Source organism: Malaclemys terrapin, chromosome 6, assembly GCF_027887155.1.
Source record: "Malaclemys terrapin pileata isolate rMalTer1 chromosome 6, rMalTer1.hap1, whole genome shotgun sequence".
Lineage (NCBI taxonomy): Eukaryota > Metazoa > Chordata > Testudines > Emydidae > Malaclemys > Malaclemys terrapin.
The window spans coordinates 119,074,147-119,087,993 of NC_071510.1; the positions used below are offsets into that span (position 1 = coordinate 119,074,147).

General features: G+C 39.3%; 1 protein-coding gene across 2 annotated transcripts in view; it reads left to right on the top strand.

The window, feature by feature from the left end:
- DYM (dymeclin) overlaps positions 1-13,847 on the top strand; it is a 332,893-nt gene that overhangs the window by 211,612 nt on the left and 107,434 nt on the right. Inside the window, exon 15 of one of the 2 annotated variants that reach the window (XM_054032077.1) lies at positions 6,234-6,398. The exons of the other annotated variant lie outside the window; for it this stretch is intronic. Coding sequence (XP_053888052.1) covers positions 6,234-6,398 — 165 coding nt within the window. The remainder of the gene's footprint in view (positions 1-6,233; positions 6,399-13,847) is intronic. 2 annotated transcript variants of the gene reach the window in all.

Consider the following 13,847-nt stretch of genomic DNA (forward strand, 5'->3'; position numbering starts at 1 on the left):
CCCCCCTTAGTCGTCTCTTTTCCAGGCTGAGAAGTCCCAGTCTTTTTAATCTGTCCTCATACGGCAGCCGTTCCATACTCCTAATCATTTTTGTTGCCCTTTTCTGAACCTTTTCCAAGTCCAGTATATCTTTTTTGAGATGGGATGACCACATCTGCATGCAGTATTCAAGATGTGGGCGTACCATGGATTTATATAGAGGCAATATGATATTTTCTGTTTTATTATCTATTTCTTTCTTAATGATTCCCAACATTCTGTTTGCTCTTTTGACTGCCGCTGCACAGTGACTGGATGTTTTCAGAGAACTATCCACAATGACTCCAAGATCTCTTTCTTGAGTGGTAACAGCTAATTTAGGCCCCATCATTTTATATGTATAGTTGGGATTTTGTTTTCCAATGTGCATTACTTTGCATTTATCAACATTGAATTTCATCTGCCATTTTGTTGCCCAGTCACCCAGTTTTGAGAGATCCTTTAGTAGCTCTTCGCAGTCTACCTGGGACTTAATTATCTTGAGTAGTTTTGTATTAAAAATAAAACAAGTTTATTAATCAGAAAGACGTAGATTTAAGTGATACCAAGTATAAGTTATAAAGATAGAAAGGGTTACAAGTAAGCAAAAGCAAAATATGCTCCTAAGATTAAAACCTGACTTTATTAAACCAATTAACTTAATTAATTTAATTATTTTATTTAATTAATTTAATTAGTTTAATTACTTAATTAAAGCCCAAGTCTTTTATTCAAGAAAAAGGAGTGTTTCTCACCAAGTCTCTTTTCAGGCAATGGATCACTAATTCTGGCTAGGATCCTTTACAGAGTCCAAAGTGCTCAGTTTCTTTATCTCTTCAAGTAAAAGGACAATTTAGGGGTTTGCTCCCCCTCTCTTTATAGAGCAATAAGCCTTTGAAATGTATTCTTAGATAAAGTTCCTTTTCTCCTGCTGGGAGGAGATGCCATGCAGTCTGGTGAAGACTTCATGCTGGTTCCTCCCCTGCTGGTGATGAGTGGTTGCAACCTCCTCTTGTTAGCTTGATGGCTTTGTTTACATTTTATGTAAATGCATGTTTATGTTTAGTGTCTCTCGATTTACCTTGGAGACACATTAAAGCAGGTGGAACCACATTCCTTCGTCTGGGGAGGGATGGGTACCTTATGTCCTGTCTGGGACACATTTTAAGAACATAATGTCAGCACACGTTTGTAACTTTGCATATGGTACCCATACATACACCACGTAATAATATTAATGATCAGTGAACTGTGAGTTTTCCAGTGATAAATTACATGCCCCTTTTGGCTACGTGTGTGCCAGTTTGCATTGGGGTGCTTTTAGGATCACAGCCATGAGGAGGAGGATATCAAGAGGATAGTAAAAATACACTTATGCTTCTCACATGTCTAGTGACTATAGGAAAGGCTGGGGAGGCCCCTAAAATCTTTTTGTGGAACTTTTATGGAATGGGGAGGCAGTGGATAATAGCAGTGACTGCTGCATGCTTCCTCCTCATCTCACATATGTCTCTGGGCCAGATTAGAAGAGGCCACAAGCAGGGGAGAGAGCATTGCGGTAGATGTCAAAACTGTAGGTCAGAGAAGATAAATAAACCTCCAGCTAGAGCAGACAGCCATGCCCAGGTGATGGAAGATTCATTCAACTAACTCTGCTGCAGCTTGAACTTTTTAGGTATATTTTGGTTTAAAAGGCAATTACTGTTTTTGCAGTTAGCATATTATTAACTCTTTTCACCTTGATTTTAGTGTCTATTAGATTCCTGTCTTCCCTTTCCTCCTGTTTTTTCTAGCATTGCAGAACTACTAACTGTGGTATATAACCTACCGGTATTGCTTAAATCAGCCTCTGTACCAGATAACTGGAGGATAGCTAATGTAATGCCAATTTTTAAACAAGGCTCCAGAGGCCATCCTGGCAGTGACAGGCCAGTAAACCTAGCTTCAGTACTAGGCAGATTGCTTGAAACTATAGTAAAGAACAGAATTATCAGACACAGATAAACATGATATGTTGTGAAAGAGTCAACACAGCTTTTCTAAAGGGAAGTCATGCCTCACCAATCTCTTAGAATTCTTTGAGGGTGTCAACTAACATGTGAACAAGGAGGATCCCGTGGATATAGTATACTTGATAAAGTCCCTCACTAAAGGCTCTTAAGCAAAGTAAGCAGTCATGTGATAAGAGGGAAGGTCCTGTTATGAATATGTAACTGGTTAAAAGGTAGGAAACAAAGGGTAGGAATAAATAGTCAGTTTTCACAGTGGAGATAAATAGAGGGGGTCCCCCCAAAGATCTGTACTGAGACCTGTGCTGTTTAATATATTCATAAATGATCTGGGAAGAGGGGTAAAAAGTGAGGTGGCAAAGTTTGCAGTCAATACAAAATTATTCAAGATAGTTAAGTCCAAAGCAGACTACCAAGAATTACAAAGGGATCTCACAAAACTTAGGTGACTGAGCAATAAAATGGCAGGTGAAATTTATTGTTGATAATTGCAAAGTAATGCACATTGGAAAACATAATCCCAACTATACAGACAAAATGATGGGATCTAAGTTAGCTATTACCATTCAAGAAAGAGACCTTGGAGTCATCGTGGATAGTTCTCTGAAAATGTCTGCTTAGTGTGTAGCACTAGTTGAAAAGTGAGCAATATTAGAAATGGGATAGATAAGACGACAATAAATATCGTGGTGCCATTATATAAATCCTTGATACGCCCACACCTTGACTATTGTGTGCAGTTCTGGTCACACCATCTCAAAGAAGATATATATTAGAATTAGAAAAAGTGGAGAGAATGGCAACAAAAATGATGAATGATATGGAACAGCTTCCATATGAGGAGAGATTAAAAAGACTAGGACTGTTCATTTTAGAAGAGAGATGACTAAGGAGGGATATGCTGGAGGTCTATATAATTAGGATTGGTGTGAAGAAAATGAATAAAGAGGTGTTATTTACCCCTTCACATAATACAAGAACCTCCAATGCAATTAATAGGCAGCACGTTTAAAACAAACAAAAGGAAGTATTTCCTCACACAACACACAGTCAACTTGTGGAACTAGTTGCCAGGGGATGTTATGAAGGTCAAAAGTATAACTGGGTTCAAAAAAGAATTAGATATGTTCATGGAGCATAGGTCCATCAATGGCTATTAGCCAAAATGGTCAGGACTGCACCCCTGTTCTCTGGGTGTCTCTAAGCCTCTGACTGCCAGAAGATGGGGCTGGATGACAGGGGTGGATCACTTGATAATTGCTCTGTTCTGTTCGTTCCTTCTGAAACTTCTGTCATTAGCCACTGTAAAAAGACAGGATTCTAGGCTATATTGATTATTGGTCTGATCCAGTATGGCCATTCTTATGTTCCTGTCACTTTGGTCTCTGAAATAGTAATGCTAATCTCTTATTTAAATTACTTTCTCTATGCACATTTCATTTTCTTTTGGTTTGTCATTGTAAGGTCTTGGGCAGAGGTGGGCAAACTTTTTGGCCCGAGGGGCACATCTGGGTGGGGAAATTGCATGCAGGGCCATGAATGTAGGGCTGGTGCAGGAGGGAGTGCGGGGTGTGTGGGGGGGTGCGGTGTGTAGGAAGGGGCTCGGGGCAAGGGGTTGGGGTAGAGGAGGGGTGTGGGGTGTACAAGGGGGCTCAGGGAAGGGGGTTGGGGTGAGGGAGGGGGCTCAGGGCAGAGGGTTGGGGTGAGGGAGGGGGCTCAGGGCAGAGGGTTGGGGTGCGGTTTGCAAAAAGCGTTCGGGGTGCAGGCTCCGGCCTGGCGCTGCTTCCCTGGAGTGACTCCGGGGTGGCAGCGGCACGTACCGGAGCCCTCCACTGCTCCCAGAAGCGGCCGGCACCACATCCCTGCGGCCCCTGGGGGACGGGGGGGACAGAGGGCTCCACGCGCTGCCCTTGCCTGTGGATACGTCCCCCAAAGCTCCTATTGGCCCCGGTTCCCCGTTCCCGGCCAATGGGAGCTGCGCGGGGTGGTGTGTGCAGGTGCGGGCAGCACACAGAGCCCTCTGCTCCCCCTCCCACAGGGGCCACAGGAACGTGGTGCCGGCTGCTTCTAGGAGTGGCACGGGGCCAGGATAGGCAGGGAGCCATGACAGGCCAGATCTGGCCCATGGGCCGTAGTTTGCCCACCCCTGGTCTTGGGTCTTATTTTGATTCTTACAATAATTTCCAGATCATTAAGAATTTGATATCTTTAGATTTAATGGAGCAGATGAGAATATTTTATTACTAATAACTTCTCAGATTTATGCATCATATAACCCTGGAAATATTTATATGGTGAGAAGACACTAGAGATGTTTTACTATTTTCATTATCTCAGAAAATGGCAAAGTTTCATCTTTTAAGTAAGAACAACTGTTTTTGATGAGATAACTCCAGACCACACTTAATGATTTCCCAGGCTCCAGTTACCCAGAGGTTCCAAATTTGAACTATTGGAAGTTGATATTGATTCCTTAGCATTGAATATCTTGAGATTTGATAGTAAAGTTTGATGTTTTACTATTTAAAAGAGGAAAATGCACAAATCTAATTTGCTGTGCTGGTGCATCTTTTTCTTTTTAAAGGATAAAATACATGCTTGGGCTTTTTGTGTTTAGGATTAAATATCTATCTATATCTATGCATAGTGTGTGTGTATATGTATATATATAGAGAGAGAGAGAGAGAGAATGTGTACGCATGTGTGAATGCACATATCCCTACCACTCAGTATTTAACAGTATTCTTCATTTGCTGTAATCATTTGTTTTTCAGAAATTTTAATAATAAATTGCAAATACAAAATAGGCATTTGATTTGAAATGAAAATAGTCAACCCAATAAAATTATTAAAAAATAACAAAATTTCCCATAGCATTTGATTATAGCTTGAATGCCCATTGGAAAGTTAGTTTTCAGACTCTGGTTAAGATCCATGTTTAAACTAGTATTAGCTCTAGCTTCCAAATTTCACTGTTGTTTTTCTTTACATACACATGTATTGAGAGAGTTATGCCTTAGTTATATACAGAGTTGGCCCAGTTTAACCTGAAGTCATTTTAAAAACTTTTGTATCTTTATATAAAAAAGTGTCAGTGATGCGGTCCTCGGGCCAATGTACTAGTCCTCATGTAGCCCTTGTGGTAATTTGAGTTTGAGATCCCTGGGCTAACACATGTGATTGGCACATGGGTCTGAGCACTTGAATTACATCTGCAATGAAGACACATCCTGAGTTATACTTTATGAACTTGAATGGTATCACCCCTTGCTACTTCTGTACACTGCAACATATGTGCTATGGACAGTGTGTGTGTGTGATCTAATCTGTCGTGTGCATACACTACTCCATTACTATACAATAACTGTAATGATATACATTTTTTGTGGATCTAAAGTGTGTACACATGGTAGTGTGACAGCAGTACAGTATATTGCAGGTGAACTGTTCTATTGATCAGCTTGTCTTCCAATAAATTCATGAGTGCGAGGACATCGTGTGAAACAGCATTGATACGTATTGTATGAACTTTGACTGAAGAGTGATCAACATATTTTCAGGGTTTCTGTCCACATGTTGTTGTATTATTAACACTAAAGCCAAACATCTCAGAGTGATTTCCCCAGAACCCTCGCCATCTGCCAACTCTAAGACAGAAGTGTATATTTCTTGAAAATAAATCCAAGAGGTTTCTCATGGAAGGACTGACCAACCTTGTTCTAATAACTAGAAATAACTGATAGACTGTCTCCACTGCTGGAATTTTAGGGTGCATAAGTACTTCAAAGTAATGATTCAGTAATTCTACATGACTTTTTCACTCCTCTGGGGTAAGATGTCATTTTCCATAAAGCCAGTTAAATTCTATGAATATTCTCATTTTTTTCTGGTAACGTTGTAAACCAGGTCCGCAGGCTTATGTGTTCGTCTTCAAGCCAAGTTAAAAGTTAGCTTAAAATTTTATTTAATTTTTTTGTGTGTTTACAAGCCCCCAAACTTGGCAAACTCCCCAGCACATGACCATAGACTATCAGTTCTTTCTGCCTTTCTAATTTTTTTGTTGTTTTAGTTTGAACTGCTACTTTGCTCTGTTTGGCATCTTCTGCTGAGTGTCGGCACAAAACCTCTTTGGACATAAAACATTAATTGGCTTTCTTAAAGGAAAATTCCTCTTTCTGTTTTTCTCCCTTTACCCTTGTCTTTCAGTTATGCCTGCCGCCACTTGCGGAGATATGTATATGTCTTGGACAAACTGTATTTCCCTCACTCTCACTGCTCTACGCTGCAGCATTGCTTCTCGACCCTCAGTGACAATGGAGAGGAACTTTTGTCTTTAACTTGTTCTCACATTCTCAGATCCTATGCTTCCAGGTTATTAACCTCTGCTCTGCATTTATTGCATGCTGCATGCTGTGTGTGACTGATCTTTGCATGCTTAAGTGAACAGATGTAAAACATGAAATGATCAAGGGGGTTATTTGTATCTTTAATATCATACAACTAATGGCATCCTAAATATGCGTCATAACAAGTGTGGTATAAATAGAGGACCTACGGTTGTTTTGTGGTACACAACATAGTGTCTGTCACCATAAGTCAAGCACAAGCTTTCATAAGTTGTGTGTAACCTTTGGAAGCTTTAGATTTTTACATTAGATATGAATTATGTTAATATTCTTCAAAAAATTCATAATATTTAAAATACAAGGCTATAATATTCAAGCCACTGCATAATTATGTATTTGCTTTGCACTGCAGAGCTGGTATAGCGATGCATCTGTCTTAAATACAAGCCTGAGTCCTGTTGTTGCAGATATTCTGTACAGCAATGTTGGTTTAGGGAATGGAGATAGAGCCTTCTCTCTTTTCTTGCACCTTACTTCATTTCAGTTTCATGATCGCTCATACCTGAGAGCTGACATTTTTTGACATATCGTCGTAGACTAGATTAGACATAATGGGGAGAGTAATGAATAGCCATCAATCCCAAATAACAATAGAAAGTCACCATCTTTAGTCCAGAATTGTTAGATCATACATAAAAACAGTAAAATAGAAAGACATGTTTTAAAATCTCTACTAGGAAGGACAAAACAGAAGGTATTTTTTTAAAAATAATTCTAAACATAGTATTCTGTTGACTAGGTAGATAATTTAATGTATTATCCAAGATGCCAAGAGTTTTTAGGAAAACAAGGAAAAAATTGCATGACAAAATTGACCAGAACGTGGAAAGAATCCAGAATGAAAATGCAGCTTCCCAGCAAAGCAAGCATACAATAGCAACAGACCACACAGTAAACATAAGTAAAACCAGCTTGATTATCAAGGGAAGAAGAAACTGTGGGCATGCAAGTTGAAATAGCTCTGTTTGTATGAATTTTATAGTAGTCCATAATGATGGGGAATTATGCCAAAGAATCCTAACAGGCAATGAAAATCTAGCTATCCCAAAAGCAATCACCAGCTAATTAGGAAGAGAAGACACTATTTAAAAAAAATGTAAAGAATACAAAGGCATTGCTTAAAAGTAATAGTAATAATAATGAAGAAAAATTCACAGGCTAAATGTTATGCTGTGCTAGAGACTGAAATCCTATACACATAATGACATGGTTTAATATAAAATTATTCTGTGTATTCATTTGTTAGTTATATATCTGTATTATTAATAAATATATGTATTGTGGTAGTGCCCAATGACCCATTTTGGCTTGAGGCCCCTGACTATAGTTTATGAACTAAAATGCTAATTAATCTCAGAACTCTAGAAAATCTATTAAAATGAATATTGTTGAGCCAAATTTTATTTAGTTGCATTAGTATTAATCCAGAATAACTGAACACGCTTATACCCATTCTGTGTAACACTTGGGCTGCCCTGAACAGCAATTATGTCCCAGGTGGACATTTTTGATGCTCGTGTAAGTGAAGAACTAGTAACATCGTTGGCTGGAGCCATGCATCAAATAGGCAGGTTCTGTGCATGCTCCTTTCAAAGGTTTTCCAAAGCACTTCAGTCCTGAATTCCTTTGTCTCTGCTCTTCTAAACTGGGGCTTCTCCTAAGACCATGCCAATTTGTATGTTGGTTTTATGATATGGACAAATACTAACATCCCCAAAGTCGTTTGTATTAGTAACAAAAGGGTCTGAACCCAGGTTTCTAGAGCAAAAGAAAAGAGCTCACTGATCACTATGGTACTTAGTCTCCACAGTAAAGCTGAAAATGAACCAAACCTCCATAAAGACATAAAGGTGGAAAGTGTAAAATAACTGTGTCAGGATTATTGAAGTACCACACAGCAAACTGCTTAGTTTCAAATTTTCTGGTCTTACATATTATATTTTCATGGGTCTCACTGACAACAGCACTGGAATTGATTCTTGACAGTGCCCAGTCCTTGCTTATGCATGCATATATCATCATGATGCTAGCACTAATACTGAGATGTTGTTCTTGCCTGTCTATAGGAGCTCTGCCAGAGGGTTACAACTTGGAAATATCCAAGTGGAATCAGAGATTACTGCAGCAGTGGTTTAGGCAGAGTGGTGGGCAGTTCTGTCCCCACTTACCACAAAGTGTGTTTGTTTTTTAGGGCTTTGGGTATATTTATTAAGCGTTAGTTTTAAATTAAATGTAAGGAACCACTAAAAAACAAAAGAAATTAGTTTGTTCCACCTGGAGATAGAATTCCTCACCTCTAACCCCAAGCTACTACTGCAACTACTTAGTACCATAGGGATATTTCCAAGACTCCTGCAACTAAGATGCAGGGGCAGGAAGATTAGTTTGCTGGCAATTACGGTGATGGGTAGAAGAGTGGAACTCACACCCAATAGAAAGTGCTCAGATAATACAGTGGTGTGGGGCAATATAAAAACCTATATAGAATAGAAAGAACCTTTCAGTCCTCACTCAGCACAATTGTAAAGCTCTTCTAAAATGGTGCAGTCAAAATGATCCAACACTGAGTGCTGAGATCATGAAAATCATCAGTGGTTCTATCCAGTAACTATACTTATGAATTACAGTGTCCTGGGAAGGCCAAAAAAATCTTGGTTTTGTTTACAAAATGTGTGCACTTTTTTCCCTTCCAAACATATGTTCTTGAAAATAAATAAATACAAAAAGTGACAACAGCTCAGCACTTAAAATAGCTTTACAATAACAAAGCATGTAATTATGGATAGTGGAAGGAAACAGCTTTGGTATTGGAATATTGTAAATAATGAATATATTTTTATAAACTATAGATTAACTTGATATTATTCTTTTATGAAATGTGACTTGGACACCCGTTGAGAGGTATCAGAATATATCAGCCCAACAAGTTTTGAGAATTTGGTTTTCAGTTTAAAAAGCTATCTTTTTACAAGACAAACTGGGGTTGTTAAAACCAAGTACTTCAAATAAAGAACACTGCTCATGAAAATATTCAACTACCTTTTTTGTACTAGCTATTCCTTTTTTATATGAATAATTAATGATTTGGAAATGGAAACACCAACCAGTATGTGTTGCTGTTCTCAGCTAAAAATAAAACTCTGTATAAATCTGTAGATAAAAAAATCAAATTCTGTGTGTTGGTATAAAAGGAGTTGGTGAAAAGCATCTAAAACGTAGGTGTTCTTACCAACAGTGTGGGTTCATGCACACATTCTGTACAAACATTACTGTAGTATTCATTATCAATAACTTGATCCTATCTTAGAGGTTGCAGATATTATGTATACTCCAAAAATCAGAAGTGAGCACGGAAAGCAATGAAATACACCAGTTCATTAATGCTGAGCCCAGCAAAACTCCCACTGCGCTGTAGTACAGTTTCTGCTGCGCTACAGCACTGTGGTCCTCATTCCAGCAAAACTCCCACTGAAATATGTGGGACTTTTCCCTGAGTAAGGACAATAGAATCAGTCTCCAAAAACTGTACAAATAGTGTGTTAATCTTCTGAAGCCGTGTATCTGCTCCTGTGAGGTGTTGTTCCCCTCCATAGCACCACATGGGATCAGGCATTTTATTTGCATATGTACTGTGAGGAGTAATACCATTTTAATTTTTAAAAAATGGAGGATAGAGAGAGCATACGTCAGAGAAAAAAGGAGAGGGAGAAGGAAGGGCATCAGGGAACCTTTAGAGAGTTGACAGAGTTAAGAAAAATTAACACAGTTTATGCCTGCTCTTATTCATTGCAAGTTATATTTAATTTTTTTTAAATGTACTTTAGTTGGTGGCTGTTGAACACTATTTTCACATTTTGAGACAGGTGACTTGTAAAAGCTTCTGGTGACCTGTTGTTTCTTGGATCTGTAAACATGTTTATACCACATTTGTTGAACAACAAACACTGGTTAAAATTAATGGGCTTTTAAAAGAAGAAAATGTGGGATGGATGTATTTGGTTATCACTTGTATTGCCTGAGCACTATCAGCCTGTGGTATCTGGTCTTGAGGCACTTAAAAAGGAGAATGCAGTTTCGGCTCTGTATTAATGACAGTGTCACTCTGGTGACTTGTGGGGATACACATATTGGGGTTTTTATTATACCATACATTCGTGTAGAATAAATACTTGAAGCTGGGATCATAGTCTTTAGATTTGTTTGATACTGTCTTAATAATTCTGTTGTGGCTGTACTATTTATTGATTTCCATGGTATTTCTAACTCATAAAATGAAATGTATTATCCCACTTCAACCATTATGGTTTCCTTTTGGATTACATATTCATTGTGTGATGTTCTATTAGTCATGTATACTTCACTTTCTATTTCAAACCTCTTTGAGCTACAGTCAACCCTAGAGAATAACTCTAGAAAGTGAAACAGACTCTTGATGTATGTATTAGCAAAAGGCAGCTAACAAGATAATGGTTTTGGGGATGCTAAACAAATTAAGGACAGTTTTATTTTCTGTGTGGGAGGAAGGGAGAGAGAGAAAACGAACAGGAAATAGGTTTTTGATGAGCCTGGTAAACTGAGTAAGCAAATTCATGAAGTAATAGAGCAGCAGATCTCAAACTGTGGGTTGGGACCCCAAAGTGGGTCACAATCCCATTTTAATAGGGTTGTCTGGACTGGTGTTCGACTCGCTGGGGCTGAAGCAGAAGCCCAAGCCTCGCCACCAGGGGGCTGAAGCTGAAGCCCAAGGGTTTCAGCCAGGGACAGCAGGGCTCAGGCTGCGGTTTCCGCCTGGCACGGAGGTAGTGGTGTGTAGTAATCTTTGTTGTCACAAGAGGGTCACGGTGCAATGAAGTTTGAGAACCGCTGTAATAGAGTGAACGAAAAAATTACTGGGATTTATTTCAGTTGAGCTTTTGCTAGAGGAAGAAAAGAAAAGGAATATGTTGTCAAAATTTTAGTCTTAGCTATTGTGAATATTGTTTATAATTTTATTTTAGGTTTATATAACCATAGGAACCACACAGTAAGATTATGTAGGCCCTTTTTTTTTTTTGGAGGCAAGCCCCAGTCCTGCAGAGATTTAAGCGTATGCTTAACTTTACAGACCTGGGAAGTCCTAGTGCCACTGAAGTCAGTGGGGATTATTCACTTCCATAAATTTGAGCACATGTGCAGTCATTGCAGTCTATGATTTGTATCAAGACAAAAAAAGACAGAGCCTTGTACTGTTGGAATTCAATCCCAATGTCTGATTAGAAGGAATTAAACAGAAGGAAAAGGCATTATAACTCCGGAATAAAAACAATAACTTAAGAAGATCATGGTAGGAATAAGAAGTCAGGTGTAAATTTTCAAAAGTGACTAGTGATTTTAGGTACCCAACTTGAGAGTGCATCAGCACTCTGAACATCAAGTCCCTTTAAGTTATCAAGTTGGGCATCCAAAATCATTAGACACTTTGAAAAATGTAGATTTTTTTTAAGTGCAAAGTGCTCAATGAGGCAAGAAACTGAGCATTCACCTTTACTTCAGTGGGACTTGACTGAGAGTTGAGGGAGATCACACTTTACAGGAGTGCACAGCATTTTGCTGATCAAGCCATAAATGAGAAATAAACTAAGCTAATAACTTGGGCTCATAAGATTGCAGTAGCAGTGTTTCAGTTATAGTTGCAATGATGTGTGCATTTTAAGTTTCCATAAGCAAAATAATGGAGTGGCTGATACAGGATTAGAGAATTAATAGAGAATTAAGAGAGTACTATAATTAATGTCAATCAGCATGGGTTTATGGAAAATAGATCTTGTCAAACTATCTTTTTTGGATGAGGTTACAAGTTTGCTTGCTATAATAGATTTCTGTAAGGTATTTGACTTGGTATCACATAACATTCTTAACTATACAAAATTAGAACCATACAAAGTGAACATTAGAGAGACCAAATGGGTGAGGTAATATCTTTTTTTGGACCAACTTCTGTTGGTGAGAAATACAAGCTTTCGAGCTTACACAGAGCTCTTCTTCAGATCATGTGTAAGCTCAAAAGCTTGACTCTCTCACCATCAGAAGTTGGTCCAATAAAAGATACTCACCAACCTTGTCTCTCTGATATCCTGGGACCAACACGGCTACACCAATACTGCCTACAAAATCAACATGGCACATTAAATTATTACAAACTGGCTAACCGATCTCAAAATTTAATTGTAACAATAAATTGAAAATGATCACTGAGCAGGTGTGTTTCTAATGGAGTCCTACACGGGTCAGTTCTTGTCCCTATACTATTTGATATTTTATCAATGACCTGGAAGAAAACATAAAATCATTACTGATCAAGTTTGTAGATGGTACAAAGATTGGGGGAGTAGTATTAACGAAGGTGACTGATTAATGACATAGACCTATCTGGATTGCTTGGTGTCACAGGGTCCACACATGCGTCCACCCTCTTGTGCCTGTGCCCTGTGTTAGCTGGTTAAATAAATAGTCCTCTCCTTCTTTGGTGCTTCACCCTTGTGTCTTTATTTACTGTGCAACAGTGCAACCCCTCTTTGCTCCCCCAACAGTTATCCAAATTTAGACCCTCCCCAGAGTCTGCTGGCCCATAAGGCTCCTTTCCTTGAGTGGGGAGACAGAGATATAGCCCTCCTGTCTCTTCTCAGGCTAGCCTCCAGACTGAGCTTTCCTCAGGGCTTTTATAGCCCTCCCGTCCTCAGCCCAGCTGCCGGCATTTAACTCCAGTCATTGCTGTGAGTCAGCCCCCATTAGGGCCTGCAGCTGGGTCCTCTGCTGGCTGCCCAAGCCCCTGCACTTGGCCTCCTTACCAAACAGCAGGGCTGAGCCAGCATTTTAGCAGGGCATTCAAGAGGGTTACCCCTGCCCTGCCACACTTGGTAAGCATGATGCAAGCAAACAATATGTATTTCAGTATGGTCAATGTAAGGTCATGCATTTAGGAGCAAAGAGTGCAGGCTGTATACTTATAAAAATATAATAAATTAATGGAGATATCCCATCTCCTAGAACTGGAAGGGACCTTGAAAGGTCATCAAGTCCAGCCCCCTGCCTTCACTAGCAGGACCAAGTACTGATTTTGCCCCAGATCCCCAAGTGGCCCCCTCAAGGATTGAACTCACAACTCTGGGTTTAGCAGGCCAATGCTCAAACCACTGAGCTATCCCTCCTCCCAAACTTACAGGATGGGGAACTCTATCCTGGGAAGCAATAACTGAAAAAGACTTGGGCGTCATGTAGGATAAATGTGAGTTCCCTGGACGATGGTGTAGCTAAAAGGGCTAATGTGATCCTTGGATATATGAACAGGGGAATTTCACATAGGGAGTAGAAAGGTTACATTATCTCTGTATTTGATACTGGTGCAACCACTGCTGGAGTACTGTGTCCAGTTCTG